The sequence below is a fragment of the Sorex fumeus genome, unplaced genomic scaffold (genome assembly GCF_029834395.1).
Source record: "Sorex fumeus unplaced genomic scaffold, SorFum_2.1 ptg000075l, whole genome shotgun sequence".
NCBI lineage: Eukaryota > Metazoa > Chordata > Mammalia > Eulipotyphla > Soricidae > Sorex > Sorex fumeus.
In genome coordinates this window covers 24,937,335-24,951,154 of record NW_026606132.1, presented here as the reverse complement: position 1 = coordinate 24,951,154, position 13,820 = coordinate 24,937,335, and the positions used below count along the sequence as shown (strand labels likewise).

The 13,820-nt window shown below is 42.1% G+C and overlaps 1 protein-coding gene across 1 annotated transcript in view; it reads right to left on the bottom strand.

Annotated features, from left to right (window-relative positions):
* MAMLD1 (mastermind like domain containing 1) overlaps nucleotides 1–13,820 on the bottom strand; it is a 104,263-nt gene that overhangs the window by 36,747 nt on the left and 53,696 nt on the right. The window contains exon 2 of the mRNA XM_056130213.1: nucleotides 1,093–1,251. Coding sequence (XP_055986188.1) covers nucleotides 1,093–1,188 — 96 coding nt within the window. The 5' untranslated portion in view covers nucleotides 1,189–1,251. The remainder of the gene's footprint in view (nucleotides 1–1,092; nucleotides 1,252–13,820) is intronic.

Here is a 13,820-nt window from a genome sequence, read left to right as displayed (position 1 = left end):
TTGCTGGCAAGTCTAACCCCATCCCACCCTCTCTGGGAACAGGGACCTTTGGGTATTCAATGTTCATCCCCAGGACTCCATAACACATTCAGACGCACGGCTGGTGATCGGGAAGGAGCGGGAGGGAGAAACAAGACAACAGTCCTTGTAGTCCTGTACACTTATCAGAATCCTCGCATCAAGAGAAAGCAGGTTGCCCCCGGGATCGGAGAGGCTGGGCCCTCAGTTCTGTGCAATGACATTTCTGCAAAGCCCAGAGTCCCAGCTCTCTGAACAGGAAGGAAGCAGACCACGGCTCTAGAAGAGCCATTTCCTCTCTGCTCTATTAATTTCAGAGATTAAGCAGGCCACTCCTCTGCGGGTCTAATACACTAAGATAACAGTCATTGTGTTTGCTGAGACTGCTACTCACTGAGCTCATCTTGGTCGCCTGGCCCTGGTACAGGTTTTCACTGTCACGTTCTACCATCCGGTGACTCTCACGGCCCATCCCATCATCCTGGCTTTGGGAACTATCGCTTGGGACACACAAATGCTGTTTTCGAGGTGTCAGGGGGAAGCACACACTTCTGAATCCATTTTTCAAAAGCACCCCCTCCCCCGCCCGCATGCCAGAGAATTGAATGGGGATCTCTTTCAGAGCCTCCTGGCTGGCTTCCGGTTCTCAGTGGCACGAGGAAGCTACTGTAATACATCTAGCGCCTGTCATTCCCACATTCTTGGTTTCTACAAAGGGTGTGTGTGTTGGGGCGGGGGGGGGGGGAGGGTGGTGGGGGATATAGGCCTTTTCGTCCCTCTCGCCTTTCCTCTCTTTCTAGTTGGAAGTGTGTGTGTGTTTTGGGGGGGGGGGTGTAACTGGACTGGGAACACAGGTGGAGCCTGGGACTCTACTTCCTGTTCTCCCAGCGACTCACACGGGGGCCGGGTCAGCTCATCTCCTAGACGTTTCCCCGGCCAAATGGCAATTCCTGACACTCTGGGTTGGTTCCCTACCACCACGTTTTTCACAGTAACATGTCAATAATACACCTTATATTCAAGTTTCAGATGAAAAGCATTCAACCCCCCCTCCCCCATTGCCCATTTTCTGACCGATTCCTGGAGCTTTCTCTGTTCCTGACGATTTCCCACCATGGAGTAATTGGGAAGCATGTTCTTGATTACAAGCCGATTTTTCCAGTCATCCATTGTTTGACCTGCAATTTTTTTCTTGACTCTCCAAGGCGTTTCCCAAACGACCTAGACACAAGGCTTTGGGAGACAAAAAGTACACTGTCTTCAGATTTGAAGATGAGACAATCAATCCCATGAATTACAGACTTTCACTCTGAGGACACGTTTGGGCTGGGTCTGCACATTCCTTTTCCTGTCTCCCCACGACAACCTCATTCTCTCCCCCAGGGGGCTGGGACATGGCTGGGAAGCGGCTGGCTGGGTTCAGAAGCCAGGCCTGGGTCAGATGGGTGCAGAGGCAGCCTGACATGACTGCCTTGGCTTGGCATTGGGCTCTGAGGCTGGGACTATGGGTCCTACGTCTGACATGGCTTTCATAGGGCAGACCTAGGAAGCTCTCTGGCCTCCTATGCCAAGCCAGTTCGTTAAAGCAGGAGAGAGCTTCCACCCCTTCAGCGCTACTGGAGCCAAATGATGGCTATGCACGTGGCAGCCCCCAGTACACAGCCTGAGAGGCAATGCAATGGATGTTGGAAGGAGCTCACGAAATATGAGTACACTGGCTTATAAAAGCAAGCAGCCCGTGATTTGCGATGTTTGCACTCTGTGCACACCCATGAGCCTTGTTTTCACGGTCTGGACACATAGTGAAGGCTCTGTGAAGCTCTTCATATACAAGGGGAGCTTTCCACACACCCCCACACACAACCGCCCCGCACAACCTTCCGCAACAGAAAATCGGGCTGTGAATGTTCACATCCATATCTCTGTTGGAATAATAGAGTACTTGCCCCCTTTCCCCAAAGAACAGCTTAAACCTCAGAACATTAGTTATAAAACTCATACAAGACCCTGAAAGAGGAAGGGAGGTTGATCGACAGGGATCCTAAATCTCAAGGAATGAACGGGTGGCAAGTTGCCTGGGTGTTCTTTTTGCCTTATGGGCCTCAGACACAAAACGAATGCCAATGGGTATGGGCAAAAAGTTCCCTACCAAAGCCTTTGGCCAAAGCCTTTGGTCTAAGGATCCAGAAAGTTGCAGCTTATCAAGAGAGACAAATTTTATACACCAGCTCCTCTAATTGAGCTGAGTATGACAGAAAAGTCGTGGTTCCACTCTATCCCATCAGGAAAGTCCCAGGCCAGCCTACACTCCACCTCCACCTGGCTATAATGGCTTGTTGTAATGGCTTGTCTCAGCCTCTCCTCACTAGAGTGGTGTCAGAGGGCAGTTGGGACTCTGATCCCTCCACGGCAGGAATGAGGCCGCAATCCCACCCTGACCTGTGGCAGGGGCAGTCAGCTGGGCCAGGTGTTCCCACCCATGCCAGATTAGGTCACATCAATGGAAGCCCAGTGGGAAGCTGGTACAATCAGAGCCCAGAGTCCTGAGAAGCCTCAGATTCCCTGGTTTCAGAGGAGACCAAGGGGAGAACTTAAGCTTCCACAGCCACAGGGAGAAATAAGATAGTGCCTTCCACTTTCCTGGTTATGGTATTGTCAGAGAAATTCAGCTACAACAAGAATTTTAAATAAAAGCAAGTACTATGGGGCTGGAGAGATCATACAGCAAGTAAGGCACTTGCCTTGCATGTAGCTGACCCAGGTTCAATCCCTGGCACCACATATGTTCCCCGAACCCCACCAGGACTAATTACTGAGTGCAGAGCCAGGAGGAACCCCTGAGCATGGCTGGGTGTGGCCCCAACACCAAAACAAACCAAAATAAAAATAAAACAAACCAAAGGAAACCAAAAAAGCTGGTACTATAATACTTGTGAGTGCCCAGATTTTAACGAAAAATCTCTCCATACCTAGAATCAGGAAATCTCACGGTATGAAAAAGAAAATCCACAGATGCCGACACTGAGATTACATGGACATTAGAACATTGGACAATTTTTAAAAACATGCAATTAAAATGTTTCAATCAACAATTATAATCAAGCGTGAAACAAAAGAAAATGATAAGCCTCAGCAAAGAAAAAGAAAACACAAAGAAGGACCAAGTGGAAATTCTGGAACTAAAAACTAAAATCACTGAAATAAGAAGAAATTTAATGGATGGGAGCAAGAAGATAACAGAGGGAAGAGAGGGAAAAAAATAGAATAGCAGTTACCCAATCTGAACAGAGAAAATAAACTGGGAAAAAGGAAAAGTGTTATAGGTTCATATGGGAATGTAACAAATGACCTAAGATTTATGTTATTAGAATCTCAGAAACAGGAAACAAATAGGTCAGACAATACATGCAAAGAAATAATGGCTGAAAACGCCCCCAAATATGGCAAGAGGCATTAATCTAAAATTCAAGAACCTAAATAAATCCCTAACAGTCTAAAAGAAAGAAATCCTACTAAGTAAAGTCTCAAGACCAAAGGGAAAAAATGACAACCTATAGAGAGTGGATCGTTTGAATGACAATGACTTTTTAAATTTAATCAGAAACGATGGAAGCCAGAAGGTAGCACAATCATTTGCAAGTGCCAGCATCCATCAATCTAGAGTCCAGAATCAGTGGGTATATCCCAGTGAGAGTCAACTCCAGATATGGAAAAAAATTCAAAGAATCTGCCAAAAAGACTTCTTTAAGCAGAAATAAAATGATAAAATAACAGCAAACAACATTAAGGAAACAAAGAACAATGGAAAGAGAAAAAAAAAGTGAAGAAACCAGACAGATAGTACAGCGGGTAAGGCACCTGCCTTGTATGAAGCCAAGCCTGGTTTGATCCCCAACATCTCAAATGTTCCCCTGAACAGTGCCAGGAATCACCTTTGAGCACAGAGCCAGGAGTAGCTCCTGATAATTTCTGGGTATAGCTCAATACCCACCCTCCTGCCTTAAGAGCAAAATTCTGGATAAATAAATTTTTTTCTTTTCTCAAATTGTCTAAATTTTGTTTGATGGTTGGAGCACCAATGATTGATATTGCATACGTGGTTCTAATGACACAAGGAAGAAAGGTTCAACACTTTATACTATACATGAAGGACCAGTGAGTGGAAAGAGGAACGCTATTTCTTCTACACTTCAAACTGTTAAAATGTTGACAGCACAGGATGATTATGTGTTATGTATACATAGGCATTACCTAGAGCAATCACTAAAAATAGCACACAGGAAAATCTGCTCAAAATGCCATGCATGAGTCATTGAATAATATTCTAAAACATCTTAACACACAAGACATCAGGAAAAAGTATAAGAACAAAAACGGAGAACAAACAGAAAGCAAAAGTAAACCGACAGAATTAAGCTCTAGTTTATCAGTATGTATATTTTGTGAAAATGGTTTCAATGTACCGCTAAAATGATGAATATTAATATGGGGGATTGTTCATGACTCAGCTACATGTTGCCTGCAAGATGCTCACTTCAGACGTAATGATGTGGCGAGTTTAGAAGATAAAAGGGTGGAGAAAAAATTTCATATAAACATCAATTTTTAAAAGTCTCGGGATGACTCTAGTGCTATTACATATACTCAAATTTAGAACAAATAAATAAAATCAAATTTAGATCAGAGAGAGAGAGACATCAAAAATAATAAAAGTCAATTCGCCAAGATGACTGCAATTATCAAATGTGCATGCACAAGAACAGAGTTTCAGGATGTCTGAAATGAAAATTAAAATAACTTCAAAAAGTCTTAGGAAAAAATGACATTTATTGTGAAGACTTCAGTAATTCATGAAACAACAAAACAGAAAATGTGTAAGGTATAAAAGAAGTTAACAACACTATCAATCAGGACCGAATAAATATTTATAGACCACCCCACCAAAAGCAGGTAAAATTTAAATATTGGGGCTTATACTCAATGCTCAGGTGGCCTGGGAATCTCTTCCAGTGACTATTGACCAACTGGGCTGATGGTTCAAGGGCCTGAGGAGCAAATGCTGCTTGCAACCAGGGTGCTCTGGCATTGCCTGGCAGTGCTTGGGGCCTCAAGGACTTCACCTAGGGATGCTCAGGGATGCAAGGGTTCTAACTGGGGTTGGCTACATTCAAGACATGGACCTTATTTGTACTGTGTCTTCATACACCAAATTTAACTTCTTTGAGGAATCAATCCTCAAGGAAAATTTCCAAGACAGACATAATCTGAACCATAAAAAAATTATAAATATTTTTAAAGAACTGAAATACTATATTCTATTTTCTCTATTATGGACTCAACTTAGAGACAATGATAGAAAGGCAACAGAGAAATCTCCAAACACTTGAAAAGTGTGCAACACACTTAAATAGTATAGTAGGAGGCCTCAATAGAAATTTCAAAAACACTTAAGGCTAAATTAAAATTAAATATATAAAAATGTCTAGGACACTGGTAAAGCTATGCTGAAATGGAAATTTTTAGCCTTCAATGCTTGTAATAGAAATGAAAAAAATCTAAAATTAATCATTAAAATTTCCACCTAGACAACCAAGAAAAAAGCTAAATTAAAGCCAAACAGAAAAAAAATATTAACAATAGATATCAGAAGATGCTGAAATTACATGAAAAACTGGAAAAATATATTAAACTACATGGAGGGGCTGGAGTAGCACAGAGGGTAGGGCGTTTGCCTTGTATGTGGCCGACCCGGGTTCGATCCCCAACATCCCATATGGTCCCCTGAGCACCGGCAGGAGTAATTCCTGAGTGCATGAACCAGGAGTAACCCCTGTGCATCGCTGGGTGTGACCCCCAAAAGCAAAAATAAATAAATAAATAAAATAAACTACATGGAAAAAAACGGTCTTTTAACAATATTACAAGCCCTTAAGAAAGATTGCCCCCCCAAAAGGAAAGACACAATTTGCTAATACTGTGAATTAAAAAAGAGGCATTACTACCGACCTTGTAGGCATGCACAGGAGAAATTGAGAATATCACAAACAACCCTACATATATGAAATGAAATGAGAAGAAATAAACCATAATTTAAAAACACACTGTCAATATTCACCCACTCTGAAATGGTAATGGTCTTATAAATATTCAATAGATTAAATGCATAATTTAAAATCTCTAGAAAACGAAAACTCCTGAACTTGCTGCTTTCAATTAGATAATTATACTAATTGTTTTAAGAAGAATTAGCACCAATTCTATGTAATTTCCTTCAGAACACGGAGGAAGAAAACATTTCCCAACTCAAAGCATTATTCTGACAAGCAAAGACAAAAAAAAGAAAAGAAAAAGAAAAGAAAAACCACAATATTTTTCAGGTATATAAACACAAAAATCCTTAATAAACCCTGCAATGTATGAAATTTATCAACACCATCAAATTGGGTTTAATCTAGGTATATAATGCTGGCTCAGTATTTGAAAATCCATCCACATAACCCACGTTGCAACAAGACAACAGAGTCACACTCACATGATCACCTCAGAATAATATTGAAAAAGAAAAACAAAGTTGGAGAATTCACTTTCCAATTTCAAATGTCTTACAAACCTCCAGCAATCACATCAACATGGTACTGGCCTGATGAGAGCCAGGCAAATCATCAAATAAGGTCGAAACTCGAGAAACAAACTACAAATCTAGTGCCAATAGATTTTGTTTTCTGTTTTAGATTTTTGAGTCATATCCAGGAGTGCTCAGGGGCTATTCCTGACTTTGTTCTCAGGAGTGACTCCTGTTGGTATTTGGGAGACTTAATGTGATGATGAGGTTCAAATAGGGGTGGGCTGCATGCAAGGCAAGGACCTTATCCCATGTACTATCCCTTCTGGCACTAAAATTTCTTGTTTGTTTTTTGGGTCACACCCAGCTGTGCTCAGGGCTTAGTTCTGACTCTGTGCTCAGAGATCACTCCTAGCTGGCTCAGGGACCATGTCAGGTGCCAGGGACTGAACCCGGGTCAGAGGTGTTCAAGGCAAATGAGCTACCTGCTGTACTATTGCTCTGACCACTGGCTCTAAGATTTTTTTAAAATAAAAAGTCACAACTATTTAGTGGAGGAAATTCGTTTATTTAATTTTTAAATTTTATTTATTTATTGATTTTGCTTTTTGGGTCACACCCGGTGATGCAGAGGGCTTACTCCTGGCTCTGCACTCAGGAATTGCCCCTGGCGGTGCTCAGGGACCATATGGGATGCTGGGAATCGAACCGGGGTCAGCTGCATGCAAGGAAAACACCCTACCCGCTGTACTATCACTCCAGCCCCAACTTTTAAATTTTAAACCATTTTAATTGAGATACTAGAGTTCCCAGTACTGTTAATCATACTTCATTCATCAGTCAGACAGAATATCCATGACCAAAGTCGACCTCCAATCCATCAGTATCTCAAGGGCTACTCTCAGTCACCTTTTCCACACCTCCTATGTAAGCTCATTTCAATAGACCAAATCTTTAGTCCCTATGACTGATAATTTCTTGCTCATTACTGTTTTTTTTAATCACATATGGGAGGTTATTTTTTCACTGTGAAAGTGTTAACTGTGATAACACCCACACACATACGCATGAATAGAGATAGCACTGCATTCTCTGTCCTCCCATTGTTCATCGATTTGCTTGAGCGGGCACCAGTAATGTCTCCATTGTGAGACTCGTTGTTACTGTGTTTGGCATATCGAATACGTCACGGGGAGCTTGCCAGGCTCTGCGGTGCGGGCAGGATACTCTAGGTAGTTTGTGGTGCTCTCCGAAAGGGACGGAGGAACCGAACCCAGGTCGGCCGTGTGCAAGGCAAATGCCCTACCCGCTGTGCTATGGCTCTAGTCCTTAATTTAGAAATCTCCTGAAATTGCACAAAATAATAAATCAATGACAAGCTGATAATTTTTTCCCAAAAACAATCTTTCTTTTTTTATAGGTATATCAACCTAAAATGAGTATTATGAAAAAATTTGTGCTGACACATTTTAAAATTTTACATAAATAAGTAAATCCTAAAAATGTAAAGTTTGGTTAGAATGAAGAGAATTAAGAAAAATTTAACTTAGGGTAAAAGTTATTTGTGTTAGATTTTGAGGTCACACCCTGACGTGCTCAGGGCTTACTCCAGGCGGTATGCTCAGGGATCACTCCTGGTGGAGCGCAGGAGACTGTACATGGTGGCAAAGGAATGAACCCCTATTGGCCACAAGCAAGACAAGAAAGAGCCCTATCTGCTGTACCACTGCTCTGGCCCCAAGGGGAAAATACTTAATTGAAGGAACAACTAGATAGCCACATGTCAAAGAATGGAATTGGAGCCCGACACCTTTCACGTATGCAAAAATATCATGATCACGATCATCCTGTTGTTCGTCGATTTCCTCGAGCAGGCACCAGTAATGTCTCCTTCTTCCTAGCCCTGAGATTTTAAAAGAGCCATTTCAATGCTCTTTCAGGATTAGGAGAATGAGACCCATCATTTTTACTGGTATTTGGCATCTTGAGTACAACACGGGAAGTTTGCCAGACTCTGCCATGCGGGCAGGATACTTTCGGTAGCCTGCCGGGTTCTCCAAAGTAAGAACAAGATAATAAGATGTCAGCTTCCGGGAGCTGGGTTAGTCTCTGCGTCTTGGCCGTTGATGGGACCAACCTGGCGCTGGCGGTAGCTGGTGGGTGTGACGCCTACCTACTGGAAGATAGGGGGTCTGGGTGGAGAAGGCCCAGTCCCAATCTGAGTAGGCTTGGAGACCTCAGCCCTGGGACCCGCATGCCTGGGTTCCTCTGCCAGTTCTTTCACGCATGAGGCCCGTCCGGACATGTGGAGAGTGGTCCCAGAATGGCCGTGGCTGGCTCCGGAGGTCCTCAGCTGCTGGGGCTCTGCTCGGGGCAGGGAGGGGGGAGAGAAATTCAACCCTCCCCCCTCCAAGGGGCCCCGGTGAGGACAGCCAGGCGTGGGGGCAGGAGACTCTACAAAAATATATTTTAAAAATGCAAAAAAAAGAGGCACAGCCTGACAAGCTATCCGTGACGTATTCGATATGCCAAACACAGTAACTAATCTCACAACGGAGACGTTACTGGGCCCGCTCGAGCAAATCGATGAACAACGGGAGAACAGTGCTACAATGCATGCAAAAACAAATTCAAAATGGAGTAATGATCATAGGAACTAAAGCAATAAAAACTCTTTTGAAGAAACCAAGGAAAAAATATCTTCACGACATTGGATTTGATCATAGGTTCTTTGGTCTGATTACAGAACTGTGGGTCACACTAACAAAAAAATGTAAGTTGGACTTCATCAAAATTAACAACTTTTTGACTCAAAGGGCATCGTTATCAAGAAAGTGAGCAGGCAGCCTGCAGAGTGGGAGAAAACATCTCCAAATGATAATGTCAGCTAAGTGCCCAGTGTAGAGAATGCATAAAGAATTCTTAGAACTCAACAATAAAAAGAACATACGACAATAAAAACCGAGCAATAAGTGGTTTTCCAGTGAAGATTTATTTATGGTCAAGACGCACAGATTGAAGATGCTTGATATAGTAGGTGTTAGGCTAATATTGGGCTGGAGCGATAGCACAGTGGGTAGGGCGTTTGCCTTGCACGCAGCCTACCTGGGTTTGATTCCTCCACCCCTCTCAGAGGGCCCCGCAAGCTACCAAGAATATCCCGCCCACATGGCAGAGCCTGGTAAACTACCCGTGATGTATTCGATACGCCAAAAAACAGTAATAACAAGTCTCACAATGGAGACATTACTGCTGCCTGCTCAAGCAAAATCGATGAACAACAGGAGGACAGTGATACAGGCTAATGCAAATCAAAACCTTTTCCCCCACTCCCCACACTAGAATGGCTAGCTTTATTTCTGAGTTGTGGGATGCCACTTAGCAGTAGAGCAAATGCATTGTAGATATGAGGTCCTGATTTGATCTCTGGTATCCAGCTGTTTTTTTTTTAATTTATAAAAAAATGAAGGAAAATAGTGCTGCTGAGAATGTAGACAAACTGGAAGTCTCACACACTTCTGGCAGGAATGCAAAAATGGCATGTTTGCTGCGGAAAAGCAGTTGACAGGTCCTCAAAAAGTTAAATGCAGAAATAGCTTGTGACCCTACAATTTCGTTCCTAGGTTTTTACCCAGGAGTTAAAAATAGGTGCTGAAACACAAATGGTCAAAGCAGTATTGTTTCGAAGCACCTTATAATTCCATGCATGTGAAATATTCAGAATAGGTAAACCCATAGAGCCAAAGCAGGTTGTTTGTTGGAAGGGGCGAAGGGACAATTGGGTATAACTTCTTAATAAGTATGAGGTTTTGTTTTGGGGTGATGCAAATGTTAAAGAGCTAGATGACTATGATGACTCGTAGATTATGATGTATTAAATGCCACGGAATTGCTATGTGAATTTCATCTTTATTTTTTAAAATGTTGACAACACTAAATACTGATAATGATAGGGATGTGAAATGTTGTAGCCACTCTGGAAAACAGTTTGGCAGGTTCTTAAGAAACTAAACATGTAATTACTCTCTGACCTAGCAAGGACACTCCGGAGTATTTATCACAGAGGAATCACGATTTTGCAAGTGTATGTGTATAGTAGCCAACTACTGGAAATAACCCAAAAATCCTTAAATAGATAAATGGCTAAAGAAACTGGTATACATATGCCTTGAAATACTCTTCAATAGTAAAAGGATAGAACTGTTGATATATACAACGAGCTGGATGATTATACAGAAAATTATGCCAACTGGAAAAAAAAGCAATGATGGAAATGTGTACAATGGACGATTCCACTTAAATAGCTTTCAGGAAATGATAAAACAATAGAAATGGGCACAAATGCCCACAAATCCTTCGTGCCAAGGATTAGGTGTGGGTGAGTGTAGGAAGGAAGAAATGAGTCCACAAATGGGTTAGCAAGAATACAAATGGGGATGGAAATCTTTTATGCCTGACAGTGCCCTGAATATAATGTTGTACTCTTATGAGTTCCACAAGATGACATAGCCATGATCATGACAAAACTTCAAGAAAATCACGGAGAGAGGGGAACTTTCTCAACTTCATAAAGAACATCTATAACACACCTACAATAGCACCACATTGTCTACAAGCAGAATGTGTTCAATCTACAAACAGCGCAGGATTTTTTAGCCAGTCTATCAGTGTAAGAAAATAAAATAAAAGGCATACCTATTAAAACACCAGTAAAACTAAAACTAGCTGCAAAAAGTTCTCGGATGCCCTGTTCTGACTGAGACCTCTGGCTGATCTTGGGAGGGGGCAGCCAATTTCCCACTGTACCAAAGCCCTGCAGCCGCACTCACACCCCAACAGCTGCTGCCATGCCTCCAACCGGATCGCCCAGCTAAATATTCTGGATTCTGGAGCGAAATCTCCACACTCCACAAAACTAACATCCTAGTAGGAGCACACCAGATTGGATGGGAATAAAATGTGGAAGCCAACTAATCTCCACTAACAAATACGTTAACACAGAAGGCTTCAATTGCAACAAAAGCTTAATAAACCCGCAGATAAGGACTTAATGTTCTCATGGTGAGACATAGCAATTTTCATAAATTTTCGGGCTGGAGCGATAGCACAGCGGGTAGGGCGTTTGCCTTGCACGCGCCGACCTAGTGGACCCAAGTTCGATTCCTTTACCCCTCTCAGAGAGCCCAGCAAGCTACCGAGAGTATCTCGCCCACACGCAAAGCCTGGCAAGCAACCCGTGACATATTCGATCTGCCTAACACAGTAACAAGTCTCACAATGGAGACGTTACTGGGCCCACTTGAGTAAATTGATGAACAATAGGAGGACAGTGCTACAGTGAAGTATTTTTTGATCATTCTATTGACCATTTAGTAGTAACAAGCAATATAAAACGGATTATTGTGGGTCTGACCCGGCAGCAGACTGGGTGGTAGGGGAAATGGAGACAATGGTGGAAGGAAGGTGACAGCGGTGTTTGGATTGGTGTTGGAATAGTGAATGCCTGTAACAAATCATCAGGAACAACTTTGTAAATCAGTGTTTAAGTAAAGTGGGGAAAAACAGAAAGTAAAACCATCTGTAATTTCAGTTGACAGGATTATCTACACAGACAATTGAAAGTGAGCTACGATAGAACATTTGAAAGCAATTTCACTAATATGTACTAGCAATCGGCGGAGCGATAGCTCAGTGGGTAGGGCATTTGCCTTGCATGCAGCCAACCCAGGTTTGATTCTTCCATCCCTCTCGGAGAGCCCAGCAAGCTACTTAGAGTATCCTACCCGCATGGCAGAACCTGGCAAGTTCCCTGTGGTGTATTCGATATGCCAAAAACAGTAACAAGTCTCACAATGGAGATGTTACTGGTGCCCGCTCGATCAAATCGATGAACAATGGGAGGGCAGTGCTACAGTGCTACAGTACTAGCAATGGACAGATAGACAGTAGAACTTAAACTACAATGCCATTTCTTATTGCACAGAAAATTTCTTAGGTGCAACCCAAGCAAAGTCTGAAGACGACGTGTATGCTGAACAGAATACTTGTATGCTGAAAAGAAGATGAGATGGACAGATATTCCATGTTGACAGACTGCAAGAGTTGACATAATAAAGATAAGACTTTCCCCCAAACCATCTATGGTTAGCCAAGTTCAATCAGAATCTGATCAGAAATTATACTTCTGTAAATATAGACAATTTTTTCCTAAAGATTATATAAAATGCCAGCAGAATTAGAAGAACTGAAAGAATTCTGACTAAGAATAAAATGGAAGGAATCAGTCTGCCCAGTTTTAAGATTTATTATATGACTACATTAATCAAGATTGTGTGGTATTGGCAGAGGGACAGACACACAGATCATTGGAACAGAACAGAGAACCCCAAAATAAACCCACACAAATATGCCCAACTGATTTTTGACAGAAGTGTGAAAGCAATTCAGTGGAGGAACGACAGCATTTTTTTAAACACATGATTCTGTAGCAATTGAACATCTATAGGGAAAAAATAAATCTCTACCTAAAACTTATGTCTTACATAAAAGTGAACTCAAAACAGGTTCAACATCAGACATAAAACTATAAGTCCCTCCCACAAAAGTAGGAGAAACTCTCTTGAATATGGGGCAAGCATAAAGGTGTTTCTTAGACTTGACCTCTGAAAACAAGATTCATAAAAGGAAATATCAATAAACTAGGCCTTATCAGAAGTAAAAAAATCTTGTGCTCTATGATAGGGGTTAAAAAACCCAAAACTATAGATGGGGAGAAAAGATATGCAAATCTCAGAGCTGATAAAGGACTAGTATCTATAATATATAAAGACTCTCACAACCCAATAGTAAGAGAACAAACTATCCAATTAGAATATGCGCTGAGACCATGAAAAAAATATTGCACCAAATATTTCACTTTCCCAGAGAGTACCTAAGCACATATATGGGTCTTCAGTTACCATTAGCCTTTAGAGAAATGCAAATCAAAACCACAGGGAGAGAGCACACATCCAGAAGACAGAGAAAACTCCAAAGATGACATCAAATGCTGATCAGGATGAAGACTGAGTGGATGTTTGCACATGACTGGTGGACACGTAAAACAGTCCAGTAATCCTATTAGGATGAGAATGCTATTCGGGTCTCCCAAAGAGGAATTGAAAGAGCTATGCTTGGAATATCACGTTTCACTCAAATGAGAGAAAGAATCCGGAGTTCCGACATCCGTCGACGATCAAGA